At 42.3% G+C, this 14693-nt stretch overlaps 1 protein-coding gene across 2 annotated transcripts in view; it reads right to left on the bottom strand.

Moving 5' to 3' along the window:
• Positions 1 to 7155, bottom strand: part of LOC120847052 (juvenile hormone acid O-methyltransferase-like) — a 43906-nt gene extending 36751 nt beyond the window's left edge. The window contains exon 1 of one of the 2 annotated variants that reach the window (XM_040218988.2): positions 6566 to 7154. In XM_040218988.2, coding sequence (XP_040074922.1) covers positions 6566 to 7075 — 510 coding nt within the window. In that variant the 5' untranslated portion in view covers positions 7076 to 7154. Of the gene's footprint in view, positions 1 to 6565 lie in introns of both variants that reach the window. The other variant, XM_040218989.2, reaches the window with a different exon arrangement.
• Positions 7156 to 14693: the final 7538 nt, after the last annotated feature.

Below are 14693 nucleotides of genomic sequence, written 5' to 3' on the forward strand. Positions count from 1 at the left end.
CAAAAGCTGTGCGCTGACAACCAGGTTTTCCGAGAAATTCTCTGTGCTACCAGATCCTCGCGCTCCAAACATGCGACCCAGCACTTCGTCGTGCAAATGCCGGGTGTAGCGAGTATAGAGGAGGCTATGGCTAAGCATGGTACGCTTTGGTCTATTTGGGGCTTTCTTTAACGTAAAAAAACCCCGAAATATTAAAAAAAAACAAAGACACGTAAGAACGCGCACCCCGTCGCGCTTGCAGCGCTCTCAGATGCGCTCTGAAGAGACGAGGTCCACCTTATCACTGGTGCACTGTCCGAGACTGGGCTTTGCGGCAGCAGATTCCCGCGGTTATATTTGGCACCTTACCCAGCACGAAGCCTTGTCTCGTACAGCGCACGTGTCATAAGATGAACTTATCTAAGAGCGCTGCTAGCGCGACTCGAGGACGCGTTGTCAAGTGGTTTCTTTTTCTATTTCGCGGTCTTCCTTTTTAGTTTAACAAAAAGAAGCGCGCAAAACATGTCATGTGGCAAACACCGTAACCGGGTGTTTAGGAACGCTTTGAACAACATTTTACATCACGCCTCGACTTTTAAAAGAATAATAAAAATATTAACAAGTTAGTCTTATTTAATGAAATAAGTGGGCGCACTAAGAGAATTCGTCCGCTTTCCTAAGATGCCAGCTAACAACATGCAGTATAGGTTTCCATCCCGCAGAGCACCTCGTTGATTAAATCGTTTGGTTTAAGCTATTTTATACACCTTTTATTTCTTTTTTCTGTGGGTTCTCGAGGGCAAAGGTAGGTTCAGCAATATCTGGCCGCGTTTTTTCAGGAGAAAAACCAGCCCATGATTTCAAAGGGAAGCTGAACCACTTTGAAAATATTGCATAGAGGTTGATTCTAGCAGATTTCTATCCCGTGAATCTGATTATCACGTTTCCTTTTCTCAAAGATGCAACTAAACGCGAAAAAAAAAAGAAAAATTTTTGACAAGTCGTGACGCCATACTCTGATTTTGGAGTCGCCAAGCCCGTGTCGCTCGTGTGGGCAGCCCGTGCCATTGCAAGCTTGCCTGGTATATTTCCCCGCACTGGCTCCGTAACGTCTCTTTCGGGCTTTTTTGCTAACAGCAAGAATGCGCGTGCATACCTCTGATGGGCGCTAAAGACGCGCAAGAGCGGAGACGCAGGAAAGTCCTAATATGACGTCACACCCGGGGAACGAGGGGCTTCAGCGGTACATCGAAAATTAATTTCTGCAGCCCAACTAAAAAATAAAAAAATAAAAACCTCGATATTGCTGACTCTAGAGGCCCAATTAAGATGATTTGAATGTTTTTGTTTAAGTACAGAACTGTTTCAGCTTCCATTTCTTTTTGCATTTTTGAAGGATGCTAGGGCACGTAGAACGAATATGCGCCCTAAAAAAGCCGGTCCCGAAAGTCACTCTAAGACCTATTTATTTCCGGATGATCTTCAAACCTGGAAATATTTGATCTATATAGCGTCAAATTGCCGCGATTCCGAGACATGGTACTTGCAACTTTTGCAGTAAAGATTCAAAGCCGAAACCAAAGTAACCCAAGCAAATTTAAACTTTGTGAAAGAGCCATCTATTTTGAGCAGCTTACATTTCAGTTGTAATGCGAATCATTACTGCATTGATTAAAACACGGTTCGATGAACCAAACCGCGAATCCCTATCGGCATGATAGGGATTCGCGGACGGGCGGAGGCGTGCTGGTTGCAGTTGCTGATTACATTGAGTCATCCCATATTAACTTAGCATCTAGCTTAGAAATTGTGTGTGTACGTTTCCAACTAAGTCACAGAAACATTGTTGTCTGTGCATGTTACCGCCCACCTACCTTTGCTAAGAATTTTGTGGAGTTATTACAGGACACACTTAGCGGGATTGTTTCAAGGTTTCCTAACTCGCAGCTATTTATTTTTGGCGATTTTAACTACCCAAATATTAACTGGTCACAAGATATTCCTATTTGCGTGCCTTATTCTTCTGAAAGCAACGATTTCCTAAATCTCTGTGCAGATTTTAATCTTTCGCAATTAGTAACCGAGCCCACGAGAATTACGTCCTCAGCATCCAACGTTCTTGATCTTATTTTAACTACGTCTAAGGACCTCGTAGAGCCGATCTCTTATCTTCCAGGTCTTAGCGACCATTTAGCCTTGCATTTTTTCCTGAAAAGTCCTAAGAACAATCCTGCTGATTGTGTCAAACACATCCGTGATTACGCCAGAGCCGACTTTGAATCCATAAACCACGAGCTATGTACATTCATGGGCTCTTATATGCAGAATTTTTCAGAACGATCGGCTGAAGGCAATTGGTGTCTGTTCAAAGATAAAATTACTTCATTGATCACCAACTACATTCTCTGTCGTGTTGTCAAATCAAACTCGAAATCACCTTGGTATAATACGACTTTAAAAAGGCTGTCTAATAAGAAAAAGCGCTTGTTTCGAGCAGCTAAATCATCAATGTCTCCCGATCGCTGGGCCGCGTACCATTCGGCAGCTGAAGTATACAAATTGGCCGTCGATGAAACTAAATATAACTTCTTCAGCATAAAATTACCCTCGATGCTCACTAACAATCCAAAACAGTTTTGGAACTTAGTCAACCCTGCCGACAAACATTTAATACAACTTAAAAATTCAGGCGGAGAGGTGATTTCTGGTGAAGATCGCGCTATGACTTTCAACGAAAGTTTCATCAGTGTCTTTAGTAATTTCTTAGGTGCCAACCATCCCGTACTACCATCTTCTGATTTTTTGCCCATGTTACCAATTGTGTTTGATCCACCCGGTATTGTTAAAATTATTGAAAACCTCAAGCTGTCGTCGGCATCAGGTGTCGACGAGATAAACGCGAAATTTCTAAAAAATACCAAAATGTACTCCTCAATCATCTTGTCATCTTTGTTTCAACAATCACTTGATCATGGCGTCTTACCCGAGGACTGGAAGGTAGGGAAGGTTGTTCCAATTCACAAAGCTGGTGACCGTTTCTCCCCTTTCAATTACAGGCCAATATCTCTTACTAGCGTACCCTGCAAAATCATGGAGCACATAATTTCTTCACAGCTCTCGCGTTTCCTGGAGTGCAACTCCTTCTTTAGCCCTTTTCAACATGGATTCCGCAAATCTTTCTCGTGCGATACTCAGCTTTTAGTTTTCACCCACAACCTCCACTCGGCTCTGGACCGTGGATCTCAGACTGACTGCATCTTTCTGGACTTTGCAAAGGCTTTCGATAAGGTAACACATAAACTACTACTATACAAGCTTAGCCTACTCAGGCTAAGCTTAGCCTACTCCATATATCTTATCTTGGTTAGAGTGTTTCCTCACTAACAGATCGCAATTTGTAACTGTCAATAACAAAAACTCGTCATCGTCCCTCGTTAAGTCCGGTGTACCACAGGGTTCTGTCCTAGGCCCCCTCTTATTCTTAGTATATATAAATGACCCCCTCCATAAGCGTATTTGCGGATGATTGCGTTGTTTACCGTGAAATTACTAATGACTCTGACGTACACATAATTCAATCTGATATAAATGCAATTTCTTCCTGGTGTGATGCTTGGCACATGAAACTAAACACTATGAAGTGTAAGACAATGAGGATTTCTCGCAAAGCAGCACTCTGTCCTAACTACTTCCTATCAAATAACATCCTTGAAAACGTATCAACTTACAAATATCTAGGTGTTCATATCTCTCCTGACCTATCATGGAAAACTCACACCGAATATATCGTTAATAACAGTAACCGCATGCTTGGATATTTAAGACGTAACTTTTCTCTAGCTCCATCATCATTAAAATTACTACTTTATAAAACACTGGTGCGACCAAAACTTGAACATGCATGCTCGGTCTGGGATCCCGGTACAGAAAGCCTCATATCAGCGCTTGAAGCCATCCAAAACCGGTCAGCACCTTTTATATTATCAAACTACCATCGTACATCAAGCGTCACATTTATGAAAGCTAGTCTCTCACTGCCCCCTCTTTCCACTCGTCGCACTGTGTCCCGTCTCTGTTTATTCCATAAAATTTACTATGCCAATTCACTCTTGAAAGAACAACTAATCAGTGCTCCCATCTACGTATTCTCTCGCCTCGATCACTGCTGCAAAGTTGGTATACCCACTTCCATTTCAAATTCTTTTTTCAAATCTTTCATCCCAAAAACATCTCGTGATTGGAACGGCCTTCCCTCACCCATTGCGTCCATTGGCGATTTTGTCCTCTTTAAAGAAGCTTTAACAAGTTACTATTCATGATCTGTGCCGGACTAACCATTTTCAGCGTTTTTTGTACTTCCGTTGCCCACCCCCTCTGTAATGCTTCGGCCCTGAGGGTATAATAAATAAATAAATAAATAAATAAATAACGCAATTTTCGAGCCACTAAAATTGGCAAGTCTATACTCGGTGTCACCTACTGTACGATGCACTGCTAATGCTATAGCCTAGCGTCCGCAGTGCTCCAACTCTGTTAATGCACAGAAGCCGAAAGGCGTATTATCTTTCTCGACAGCGCTTTTCGCAGTAATGATAAAAAAAACACACAGACGCAGAACAGCTCGTTTTATCAACGTGTAAGCGCGCACACACACACACCCAACGTATTATCCTTGTCATTCTTCGATTGACGCGCCCCTTTTTGCGTTTCGATGCACAAAACACGAATTTCGGAGCAACTAGCTGGCCGTATTCTCGACGTCGACTATTGTGTGCTAAGTCACCAAAACTAGTGTAGCTTCCACAGCACTCCTGCACAGTATTTCACAGCGCGTGCGAACAAGACGCTAGATAAAGCCGAGTACTTTCGCACCAGCGCGAGCTGCAGCGCTGCGGAGAGTACGCTGGCCTTGGAAATGTCGCACGAAATGGTTGACGCTAACTATAGTTACCTCTACAGTGAAGTCACTGAGTCGCTTTGTGCGCACAAGTAACATAGAAGCGTCAACAACGAAATCTTGCCGTTTACTTGTTGAGAGCCAATCGGTCAATGTAGAGCCACTAAATAAACGTGGCTCGAGAAAAGCGACAAGTTAGGCGTATGTTTTGTAGAATAATTGTCGCCCTTTGTAACCAGCTTTTGCCGACGTCCCTAACGAAAAGTGCGTGAAAGTTTTTTCTGTCGTTCTACTTCCTTAAACGGTTTGCAGCAAAGCAATATGACCAATTTCTTATTTTGCACCCCATCTACCGAAAAAAAAAAAAGCGTTTCAGAATCTTAATTGTCGCAAACGGCAACCAACCAAGAAAAGGGCGGAGTCCACAAAACCACTCGACGTATAAACAAATTTGTCCCGAACTGACGAATGACGAATCGTGGCGGAGTCGGACAATTGAGGCAAAATTTGCCAATACTCTAAAAATAGCTTTTTTTAATTTTAGATTAGCTGTTCGCAAACATTTCTGGGTAAGTGGTCGGATTAGAGATATCTCAAAGTCTAGACGGCGGAGAAACAAATGTGTATTTAGAATGGTGGAATACGTAAATAAATAAACTTAAATGAGCACTTAAATGACGAAACGAATGTTATAAGTACTAAAAATTCTAAGACAAATGAATACATATAGTTCGATTTAAGATGAAGTATTTAGTCAATTATGACGATACACAATTGTGGTCTAGTAACCTCACCAAGCATAAATCAAAGCGTTTCAAAACCTTGGCATGCGCTCAGTGTGCTATAGCTTCATGAGAATGTTAAAAGTAATGCTGACAATATGCAAGAGTTACGACAGAGGATACTAGGCACAAGACACGCGAGAAGGCAAATTAATTAACATAGTTACAGTGATATGAAGCAGGAGATAAGAATGGCGATGATGGTGATGACAGTGTACAATGAATAGTACGAAGAGAAAACCCGCGTTGAGGTAATGTTTCTCTCGTTCCTTTTGGTATCTTCGTTTGCACCTTAGGAGCGCTCATTGCGGCGCCATTTCTTTTTTACGCGTACTTAATTTTGCGCCCGTAGCATCGCCTCTGTTGGAAACGGGCCGCGAACCGGGCTTCGTAGAAAGGAGTGCGGGTGCCGCGAGCCGTTTGGAAGAGTTCTGAGGGCCGAATGGTGGCCCGCGGGCCATGGTTTGAAGGCCCCTGTTTTAGATTGATCATATCAAAGGAATTAAGACGTCAAGACAGAGAAGAGTGACTGTTCTCTCACTGAGTTTAAAGTGTATCATGACTCTCAGCGACCTAGCACCGGATTATTATCGTTCAAAGGGGTGTTATGGCAACACCTATTTAATAACAAGAATGCGGTGCTGAATTTCTGTCCTGACCCAGCAAGGGCGTGTGTGGGGAATACACTGGATGGGACTGCAGCTTCAGCTATCAGGGCAAACTGGTGACCCTAATGTTACCAGACGAGTACGAGTTGGTGTTTATGATAGGTTAGTAGGGGTTTTGCGGTCGGTGCGTGCTCGAGACAGACACTGTCTCGAACATTTTCTGTAGGGTGCTGTAAAATTTTGCCTGCAAATAATATTTAGTTTAGGTTGCTTGCATAATTAAGGACATAAATACTCACACCAATGATGTCTTTCCATGGTTCCTCCGTTTTGGTCATTTGCAGCCACACCTTGTAGAACACGAACTGTGCACAGAACACGAGGAGGCATTCCCCGTCGTCTTTCAGCAGCGTGCCGATGTTGCGGAACACCGCCTTTTGGTCTCTGATCCAGTGCAGGCAATAGAACGAGTAAATGCGGTCAAACTTGCCGTGCTTGTCGAGAAACGCAGACACGTCTGAGGAACCCGCATCAAGGACGTCGTAGCAGATATCTGGATGTCCGTAGTTTCTTTTCGCGTAGTTCAACATGGATTGGGATATGTCGATGCCTACAATCTTACGGCATGGATGATTCCAGTGAAGCAGCACGTCTCTCGTAAAGTCTCCGATGCCGCAGCCGATGTCAAGGATCTGATGGCACCTACTAGAAGGAATTCTGAATGTCGTCCTTTCCAGAGCTTTGATGCTGTTTCGCCTAACAGTTTCGCTAATACGTTCGTAAAGCTCTGGATCGAAGGTCTCAATCATGGTTTTAGTTCTTCACTGTCGCGGACAATAGTGACGCGCTTGACTGATGGCACTTGTTAGGCGTTAGTGCTATGTGTGAGTTTCAAGAAGTGCCACCCTTTTAACTTCAAAGTTGTCACCGTTTATCTTCAATGTTGTCAGTCGGCGTCTCTTTTACTGCTGCGTCGCAATCACTATCGTACACTCCCAGTCGCGAGTACGTCAACGTCCGAGCCATTCATTTGCTTTTCATGCGCTTTGCGTATCTAGAAAAAGAAAAAAAAAAACATATATTCAACACATTCTTCGAGGCTGTTTTGTAGAGAGTAGTGACGAACATAAAAAAAAAGCTGCTGACACCATTCACGGACAGCCCTTGCCTATGCCAGAACTTATTATCTCTGAGCCAGGAATTCTTCTCTTCCTACTCGAGATTGACACAAACAGATCTGTAGGACTGATAACGCATTTTGAAGCGGTATCCCGTGTTGGTTTCTAATGAGTGGTATTTTTTTGTTGCTTAGTGCTGACGTTTACAAAGGCACCAGCATCTTCTGGCTGACTGACAGCGATGTTGGTACCAAGACACAATTTTGGAGACAAACAGGCAGTTTAAAATTGTAGGCCAACAATGCTTACGTTTCCATAAAGAACGTTGCTCAGCATATAGACCTCTTTCGAAATTTGGGTGCCAATTATTAGAAGGTCGAAGCCACTCAAGAACGGCGGAAAAACTGATATCGTGGAACGTGCAAGACTTTCCATAACGTAGCGAACATCGGAGCGTGACCAACGCTAGGAGCCGACGAGCCATTCGATCAAACCGAGTCGAAAGTGAAACGCCAGAGTTTGTGATGGGTCACAATGGGATTCTTAATTTACTAAATAACATTAAAGTTGAAAATTCGATAGGACCCGACGGTATCCCGAACCATGTTCTCAAATCGTGTGCTGACATTATTAGTTGCCATATTTTCATTATTTTTACCCAGTCGTTGCAGTATGGTTCATTGCCTCACGACTGGAAACATGCGAATGTTGTACCAGTGCATAAATCTGGAGCCAGGAACAGTGTTGAAAACTACAGACCAATATCGCTAACGAGTGTTTCATGCAAGATAATGCAGCACATTATTTATAGTAATCTGATCTCGCACTTGAATACTAATTCTTTTTTACTCCCGCGCAACACAGTTTTTGAGCCGGGTATTCTTGCGACACCCAATTGACTGAATTTACCCACGACTTAACTCAATCAGTGAACAGTAGAAGGCAAATCCATTGCATTTTTTGAACTTCCGAAAATCTTTCGATACAATTCCGCACCGCTTTATTTTAGAGAAATAATTAGGAGCCTAAATATTGATAGGAACGCGTATACTATTGGATTACTAAGTATTTGAGCGATCGTAAACAATGTGTACCTGTAAATGGTGTGAAGTCTCACCCAGTTGATGTAAATTTTTCGAGGGCGGCTGAGGGATTTTTGCAGAAAGCAGTTGGCAACACTGGACCTCGGCGTCCAGATTGCGAGACGAAATTGCGGGACATGAAGGAGAACACTCGAGGGAACGCCCTGACGTTTCCAAACAAGCCCGCGTTTGCCCACATCGAGTGTGGACATTGCGCGTGTACAGAGTACCACAAGGGCCACTCCTTTTTTGAATTTTGGAAATGACATAACCCAGGGAATTGCCTCGCAAATAAGGCTGTACGCTGACGACTGCATTTTGTATTATGAAATTAATTTAGACTCTCATGTATCGGCTCTTCAAAGCAATTTACACAGAATTTGCTTGTGGTGTTCAAATCGGAAAACGACATTGAGCATCCCAAAGTGTTGTAATGTAAGGTTTTCAAGAAAACGGAACGCTCTGCAGTCAACACGGATAAACTTTACTCGTTCACAAAGAAGCTAAATATCTAGGGGTACTTTTTTTCTGATGATTTGAGATGGCTTTCACATGTGAACTACGTAAGAGGGAATGCTAGTTGAACGCTGGGTTTTCTAAGAAGAAACATCTCGCGCACTCCACCATTCCTCAAACAGACTCTCTTTGACTCTTGTGTCAAGCTCATTCTCGAGTATGCTTGCGTTGCATGGGATCCATCTCAACAGTATCTCATTGATAAAATTGAAAGAATTCAAAGCCGTGCCGCTAGATTTGTGAAAAATAATTAAATAATTACAACATTCGTAGCAGTGTCTCCGCAATAAATAAGGATTTACATTGGAAATCACTTGCTGTTAGGCGTAGGTATTTGCGCCTACACTTTTTTCAGTGTTTTGATAAAATTGAAAAAAAATTCAAAGCCGTGCCGCTAGATTTGTGAAAAATAATTAAATAATTACAACATTCGTAGCAGTGTCTCCGCAATAAAAAAGGATTTACACTGGAAATCACTTGCTGTTAGGCGTAAGTATTTGCGCCTACAATTTTTTCAGAGTGTTTTCATAAAATTGAAGGAATTCAAAGCCGTGCCGCTAGATTTATGAAAAATAGTTAAATAATTACAACATTCGTAGCAGTGTCTCCGCAATAAATAATGATTTACATTGGAAATCACTTGCTGTTAGGCGTAAGTATTTGCGCCTAGACTTTTTTCAGAGTGTTTTGATAAAGTTGAAAGAATTCAAAGCCGCGCCGCTAGATTTTTTGAAAAATATTTAAATAATTACAACATTCGTAGCAGTGTCTCCGCAATAAATAAGGATTTACATTGGAAATCACTTGCTGTTAGGCGTAAGTATTTGCGCCTAGAATTTTTTCAGTGTTTTGATAAAATTGAAAGAATTCAAAGCCGTGCCGCTAGATTTGTGAAAAATAATTAAATAATTACAACATTCGTAGCAGTGTCTCCGCAATAAATAAGGATTTACATTAGAAATCACTTGCTGTTAGGCGTAAGTATTTGCGCCTAGAATTTTTTCAGAGTGTTTTGATAAAATTGAAAGAATTCAAAGCCGTGCCGCTAGATTTTCTGGAAAATAATTAAATAATTACAACATTCGTAGCAGTGTCTCCGCAATAAATAGGGATTTACATTGGAAATCACTTGCTGTTAGGCGTAAGTATTTGCGCCTATAATTTTTTCAGAGTGTTTTGATAAAATTGAAAGAATTCAAAGCCGTGCCGCTAGATTTGTGAAAAATAAATAAATAATTACAACATTCGTAGCAGTGTCCCCGCAATAAATAATGATTTACATTGGAAATCACTTGCTGTTAGGCGTAAGTATTTGCGCCTAGAATTTTTTCAGTGTTTTGATAAAATTGAAAGAATTCAAAGCCGTGCCGCTAGATTTTCTGAAAAATAATTAAATAATTACAACATTCGTAGCAGTGTCTCCGCAATAAATAATGATTTACTTTGGAAATCACTTGCTGTTAGGCGTAAGTATTTGCGCCTAGAATTTTTTCAGAGTGTTTTGATAAAATTGAAAGAATTCAAAGCCGTGCCGCTAGATTTGTGAAAGATAATTAAATAATTACAACATTCGTAGCAGTGTCTCCGCAATAAATAAGGATTTACATTGGAAATCACTTGCTGTTAGGCGTAAGTATTTGCGCCTACACTTTTTTCAGTGTTTTGATAAAATTGAAAAAAATTCAAAGCCGTGCCGCTAGATTTGTGAAAAATAATTAAATAATTACAACATTCGTAGCAGTGTCTCCGCAATAAAAAAGGATTTACACTGGAAATCACTTGCTGTTAGGCGTAAGTATTTGCGCCTACAATTTTTTCAGTGTTTTGATAAAATTGAAAGAATTCAAAGCCGTGCCGCTAGATTTGTGAAAAATAATTAAATAATTACAACATTCGTAGCAGTGTCTCCGCAATAAATAATGATTTACATTGGAAATCACTTGCTGTTAGGCGTAAGTATTTGCGCCTAGAATTTTTTCAGAGTGTTTTGATAAAATTGAAAGAATTCAAAGCCGTGCCGCTAGATTTTTTGAAGAATAATTAAATAATTACAACATTCGTAGCAGTGTCTCCGCAATAAATAAGGATTTACATTGGAAATCACTTGCTGTTAGGCGTAAGTATTTGCGCCTAGAATTTTTTCAGGATGTTTTGATAAAATTGAAAGTATTCAAAGCCGTGCCGCTAGATTTGTGAAAAATAATTAAATAATTACAACATTCGTAGCAGTGTCTCCGCAATAAATAAGGATTTACATTGGCAATCACTTGCTGCTAGGCGTAAGTATTTGCGCCTAGAATTTTTTCAGAGTGTTTTGATAAAATTGAAAGAATTCAAAGCCGTGCCGCTAGATTTGTGAAAAATAATTAAATAATTACAACATTCGTAGCAGTGTCTCCGCAATAAATAATGATTTACATTGGAAATCACTTGCTGTTAGGCGTAAGTATTTGCGCCTAGACTTTTTTCAGAGTGTTTTGATAAAATTGAAAGAATTCAAAGCCGCGCCGCTAGATTTTTTGAAAAATATTTAAATAATTACAACATTCGTAGCAGTGTCTCCGCAATAAATAAGGATTTACATTGGAAATCACTTGCTGTTAGGCGTAAGTATTTGCGCCTAGAATTGTTTCAGAGTGTTTTGATAAAATTGAAAGAATTCAAAGCCGTGCCGCTAGATTTATGAAAAATAGTTAAATAATTACAACATTCGTAGCAGCGTCTCCGCAATGAATAAGGATTTACATTGTAAATCACTTGCTGTTAGGCGTAAGTATTTGCGCCTAGAATTTTTTCAGAGTGTTTTGATAAAATTGAAAGAATTCAAAGTCGTGCCGCTAGATATTCTGAAAAAAAAATTAAATAATTACAACATTCGTAGCTGCGTCTCCGCAACAAATAAGGATTTACATTGGAAATCACTTGCTGTTAGGCGTAAGTATTTGCGCCTACAATTTTTTCAGAGTGTTTTGATAAAATTGAAAGAATTCAAAGCCGTGCCGCTAGATTTGTGAAAAATAATTAAATAATTACAACATTCGTAGCAGTGTCTCCGCAATAAATAAGGATTTACATTGGAAATCACTTGCTGTTAGGCGTAAGTATTTGCGCCTAGAATTTTTTCAGAGTGTTTTGATACCCTATTGGAAAAACCAGCATGAAAATCAAACTGGTCAAGCTGGTAATTAAGGTGGTCAAGCTGGTAATCAAGGTGGTCAAACTGGTCAATGTGGTAATTAAACTGGTTTAGCTGGCAATCAAGCTGGTTTAAGCTGGGCAAGCTGGAATTTAAGCTGGTCAGTCTGGTCTAAGTAAAAACCAGCATGGTCTCACTCGAATCTGGTTTTAGATTCAATCTGGTGTAGCTGGGAGCCAGTCTGGTCTTAACTGGTCAAACTGGTTTTCCATGGAGCCAATGTGGTCAAGCTGGGAGACGAGCTGGTCATGCTGGGAGACAAGCTGGTGAATCTGGTCGAAATAATAATCGTGGTGGTCAAGCTGGTCATGCTGGGAGCGCGCACGCCAAGGTCGGCTAGAGATAGCCGAACTGGCATTGCTGGGAGCGCGCGCGACAAGGTCGGCTGCTGGAACGAGGCCACGTCCTGTTCTTTGTCCTCTCGTTTTTGGTAGACCACCGGGCGCGTCAGGCGCGCTGCAAGCTACCTTTGTGTGCGAGAAAAGAGAGAGAGAGAGAGAGAGTGGTAGAAACGGAGAATCGAAGACGCGTTTGGATAGCTTGGGCAGAGGGCAGATCGAAGGGACGGCTGTGTGCGCGTTGTTTGGAGACTAGTTGAACGACGGTGCAAGCGAAGCGGGTTTTGAGAAGACAGCGAGCGGCAGTCCGTTCAGTGCGGGAAGATGTCAGACGTCCCGACTGCGGCGTCGCTTCGTGTCTTCGAACGTGTGTGTGCCCAAGAATGACGGCGGTGCCGAGGAGTATCGCCAATGCCATCCAAGCCACACGGATTTCCTCGCCTCTGCCGACCACGCAAGTTGCCGCTTCGCCCCCATCGCTGGCGGGACCCAGGTTCGCTTCTCTCGTCCGTGTAGTATTTTCGTCTGCTATTGCCTGTTTTTGGCCTGTGTCTAGTATTTTTTTCGTGTTGAGAGATAAGCAATCTGGTTTTATTAACATTGTAGACAATTTGCACCGAGAATCTGTGCGTCGGTTAGTACTGTGTCAGCGCCGAGGATGTGTAGCATTTGAGTTCATGTGAGGCTGCCGCAAGTACGAAAATAATAAATTGGATGCCGAGTTGGCTTTTCTGACGAGCTTGGCTTTTTTATTCTGTGTATTAATTTAAACAGGTTAAACTGGTTGGGAAGTTCACCAGCATGACCAGTTTAACAGCATGACCAGCATGCCAAACTGGGCATGCTGGGGCAATAACCCAGCTTGAAGCTGGGACCAGATCAACCATCATGACCAGTATGACCAGATCAACCAGCATGACCAGCATGCCAAGCTGGGCATGCTGGGGCAATAACCCAGCTTGAAGCTGGGACCAGCTTAAGCTGGTTTTTTCAATAGGGTAAAATTGAAAGAATTCAAAGCCGTGCCGCTAGATTTTTTGAAAAATAATTAAATAATTACAACATTCGTAGCAGTGTCTCCGCAATAAATAAGTATTTACATTGGAAATCACTCGCCGTTAGGCGTAAGTATTTGCGCCTACAATTTTTTCAGAGTGTTTTCTATGGTTTATCAAAAATTGAAAGATCACCCCAGGTAGCACACCGCGTAGGCCGGTATCGGGACTACGTCGGCCGGTCGTGGTAACAGGATAGCGGCGCCCGGCCATTGGCGCCGGTGAGCTACCGGCCCCGGCCGGCGTCGGGGTTTCGTCTTGCTCACTGGCCAGTTCAGCCGTAGAAGTTACAGTTACTGGCCAGCATCGGGTTTTTGCTGTCTTTGCTGGCCAGTCTATCCATCGAGGTTCCAGTAACTGGCCGGCATCGGTATTTTGCTGTCTTTGATGGCCAGTATTTACATGGAAGTTCAGTAACTGGCCGGCATCGGTACTTTGCTGTCTTTGATGGCCAGTATTTACATGGACGTTCAGTGACTGGCCGGCATCGGTGCTTTGTTGTTCTGACTGGCGAGCCCCTCCATGGGTTTACTGACCGACATCGTTTTATTTATCTATTTTTTGCCGTTTTTGCTATGCCGTCAAGTCATTGAGATTCTGACGAACTGCGGCAATTCATGAATAGCGAGTGGAAATGTTTCCGTTGATCAATCCTTCGCCAATAACTGCCGACGCTGGTGTATTTGACCCCAGCATGGCAAGGCTAACGTGTTTTATCGCGAAAACGCGAGAAAAAACAATGCGGTGAGGAAAATTTGCAGTTCAGGATTCGAGAATCTGACCACCTACACCATGAAAAATAGATTACACAACGCCGACCGATACTTTTTCAGGACGCTAGTTTAATAGACCGATCTCACCGGCCAGTTTGACTACGGCACCACTGCCGCAATGCATCAGGGGAACATTAGTCTTTCTGCACGTGCGACAACCTCGCAGGAGCTCTGCAGGTGAGGAGCACGAGACAGCGCGAGCCCTCTCGTGCTCTGCCGTTTGCCTCCTGTGAACTAAAGTAATGATCAAAAAATAAAATAAAAACGGTATGGCGGAGCCTCCGAATGAAGAGCAACAACAACAAGCACGTGGCATGGTTGAGCACGTGCTTTGAGGTACAAAAACAAT

This window comes from Ixodes scapularis, unplaced genomic scaffold, assembly GCF_016920785.2.
Source record: "Ixodes scapularis isolate PalLabHiFi unplaced genomic scaffold, ASM1692078v2 ptg001158l_1___fragment_3__unscaffolded, whole genome shotgun sequence".
In the NCBI taxonomy this organism is placed as follows: Eukaryota; Metazoa; Arthropoda; class Arachnida; order Ixodida; family Ixodidae; genus Ixodes; species Ixodes scapularis.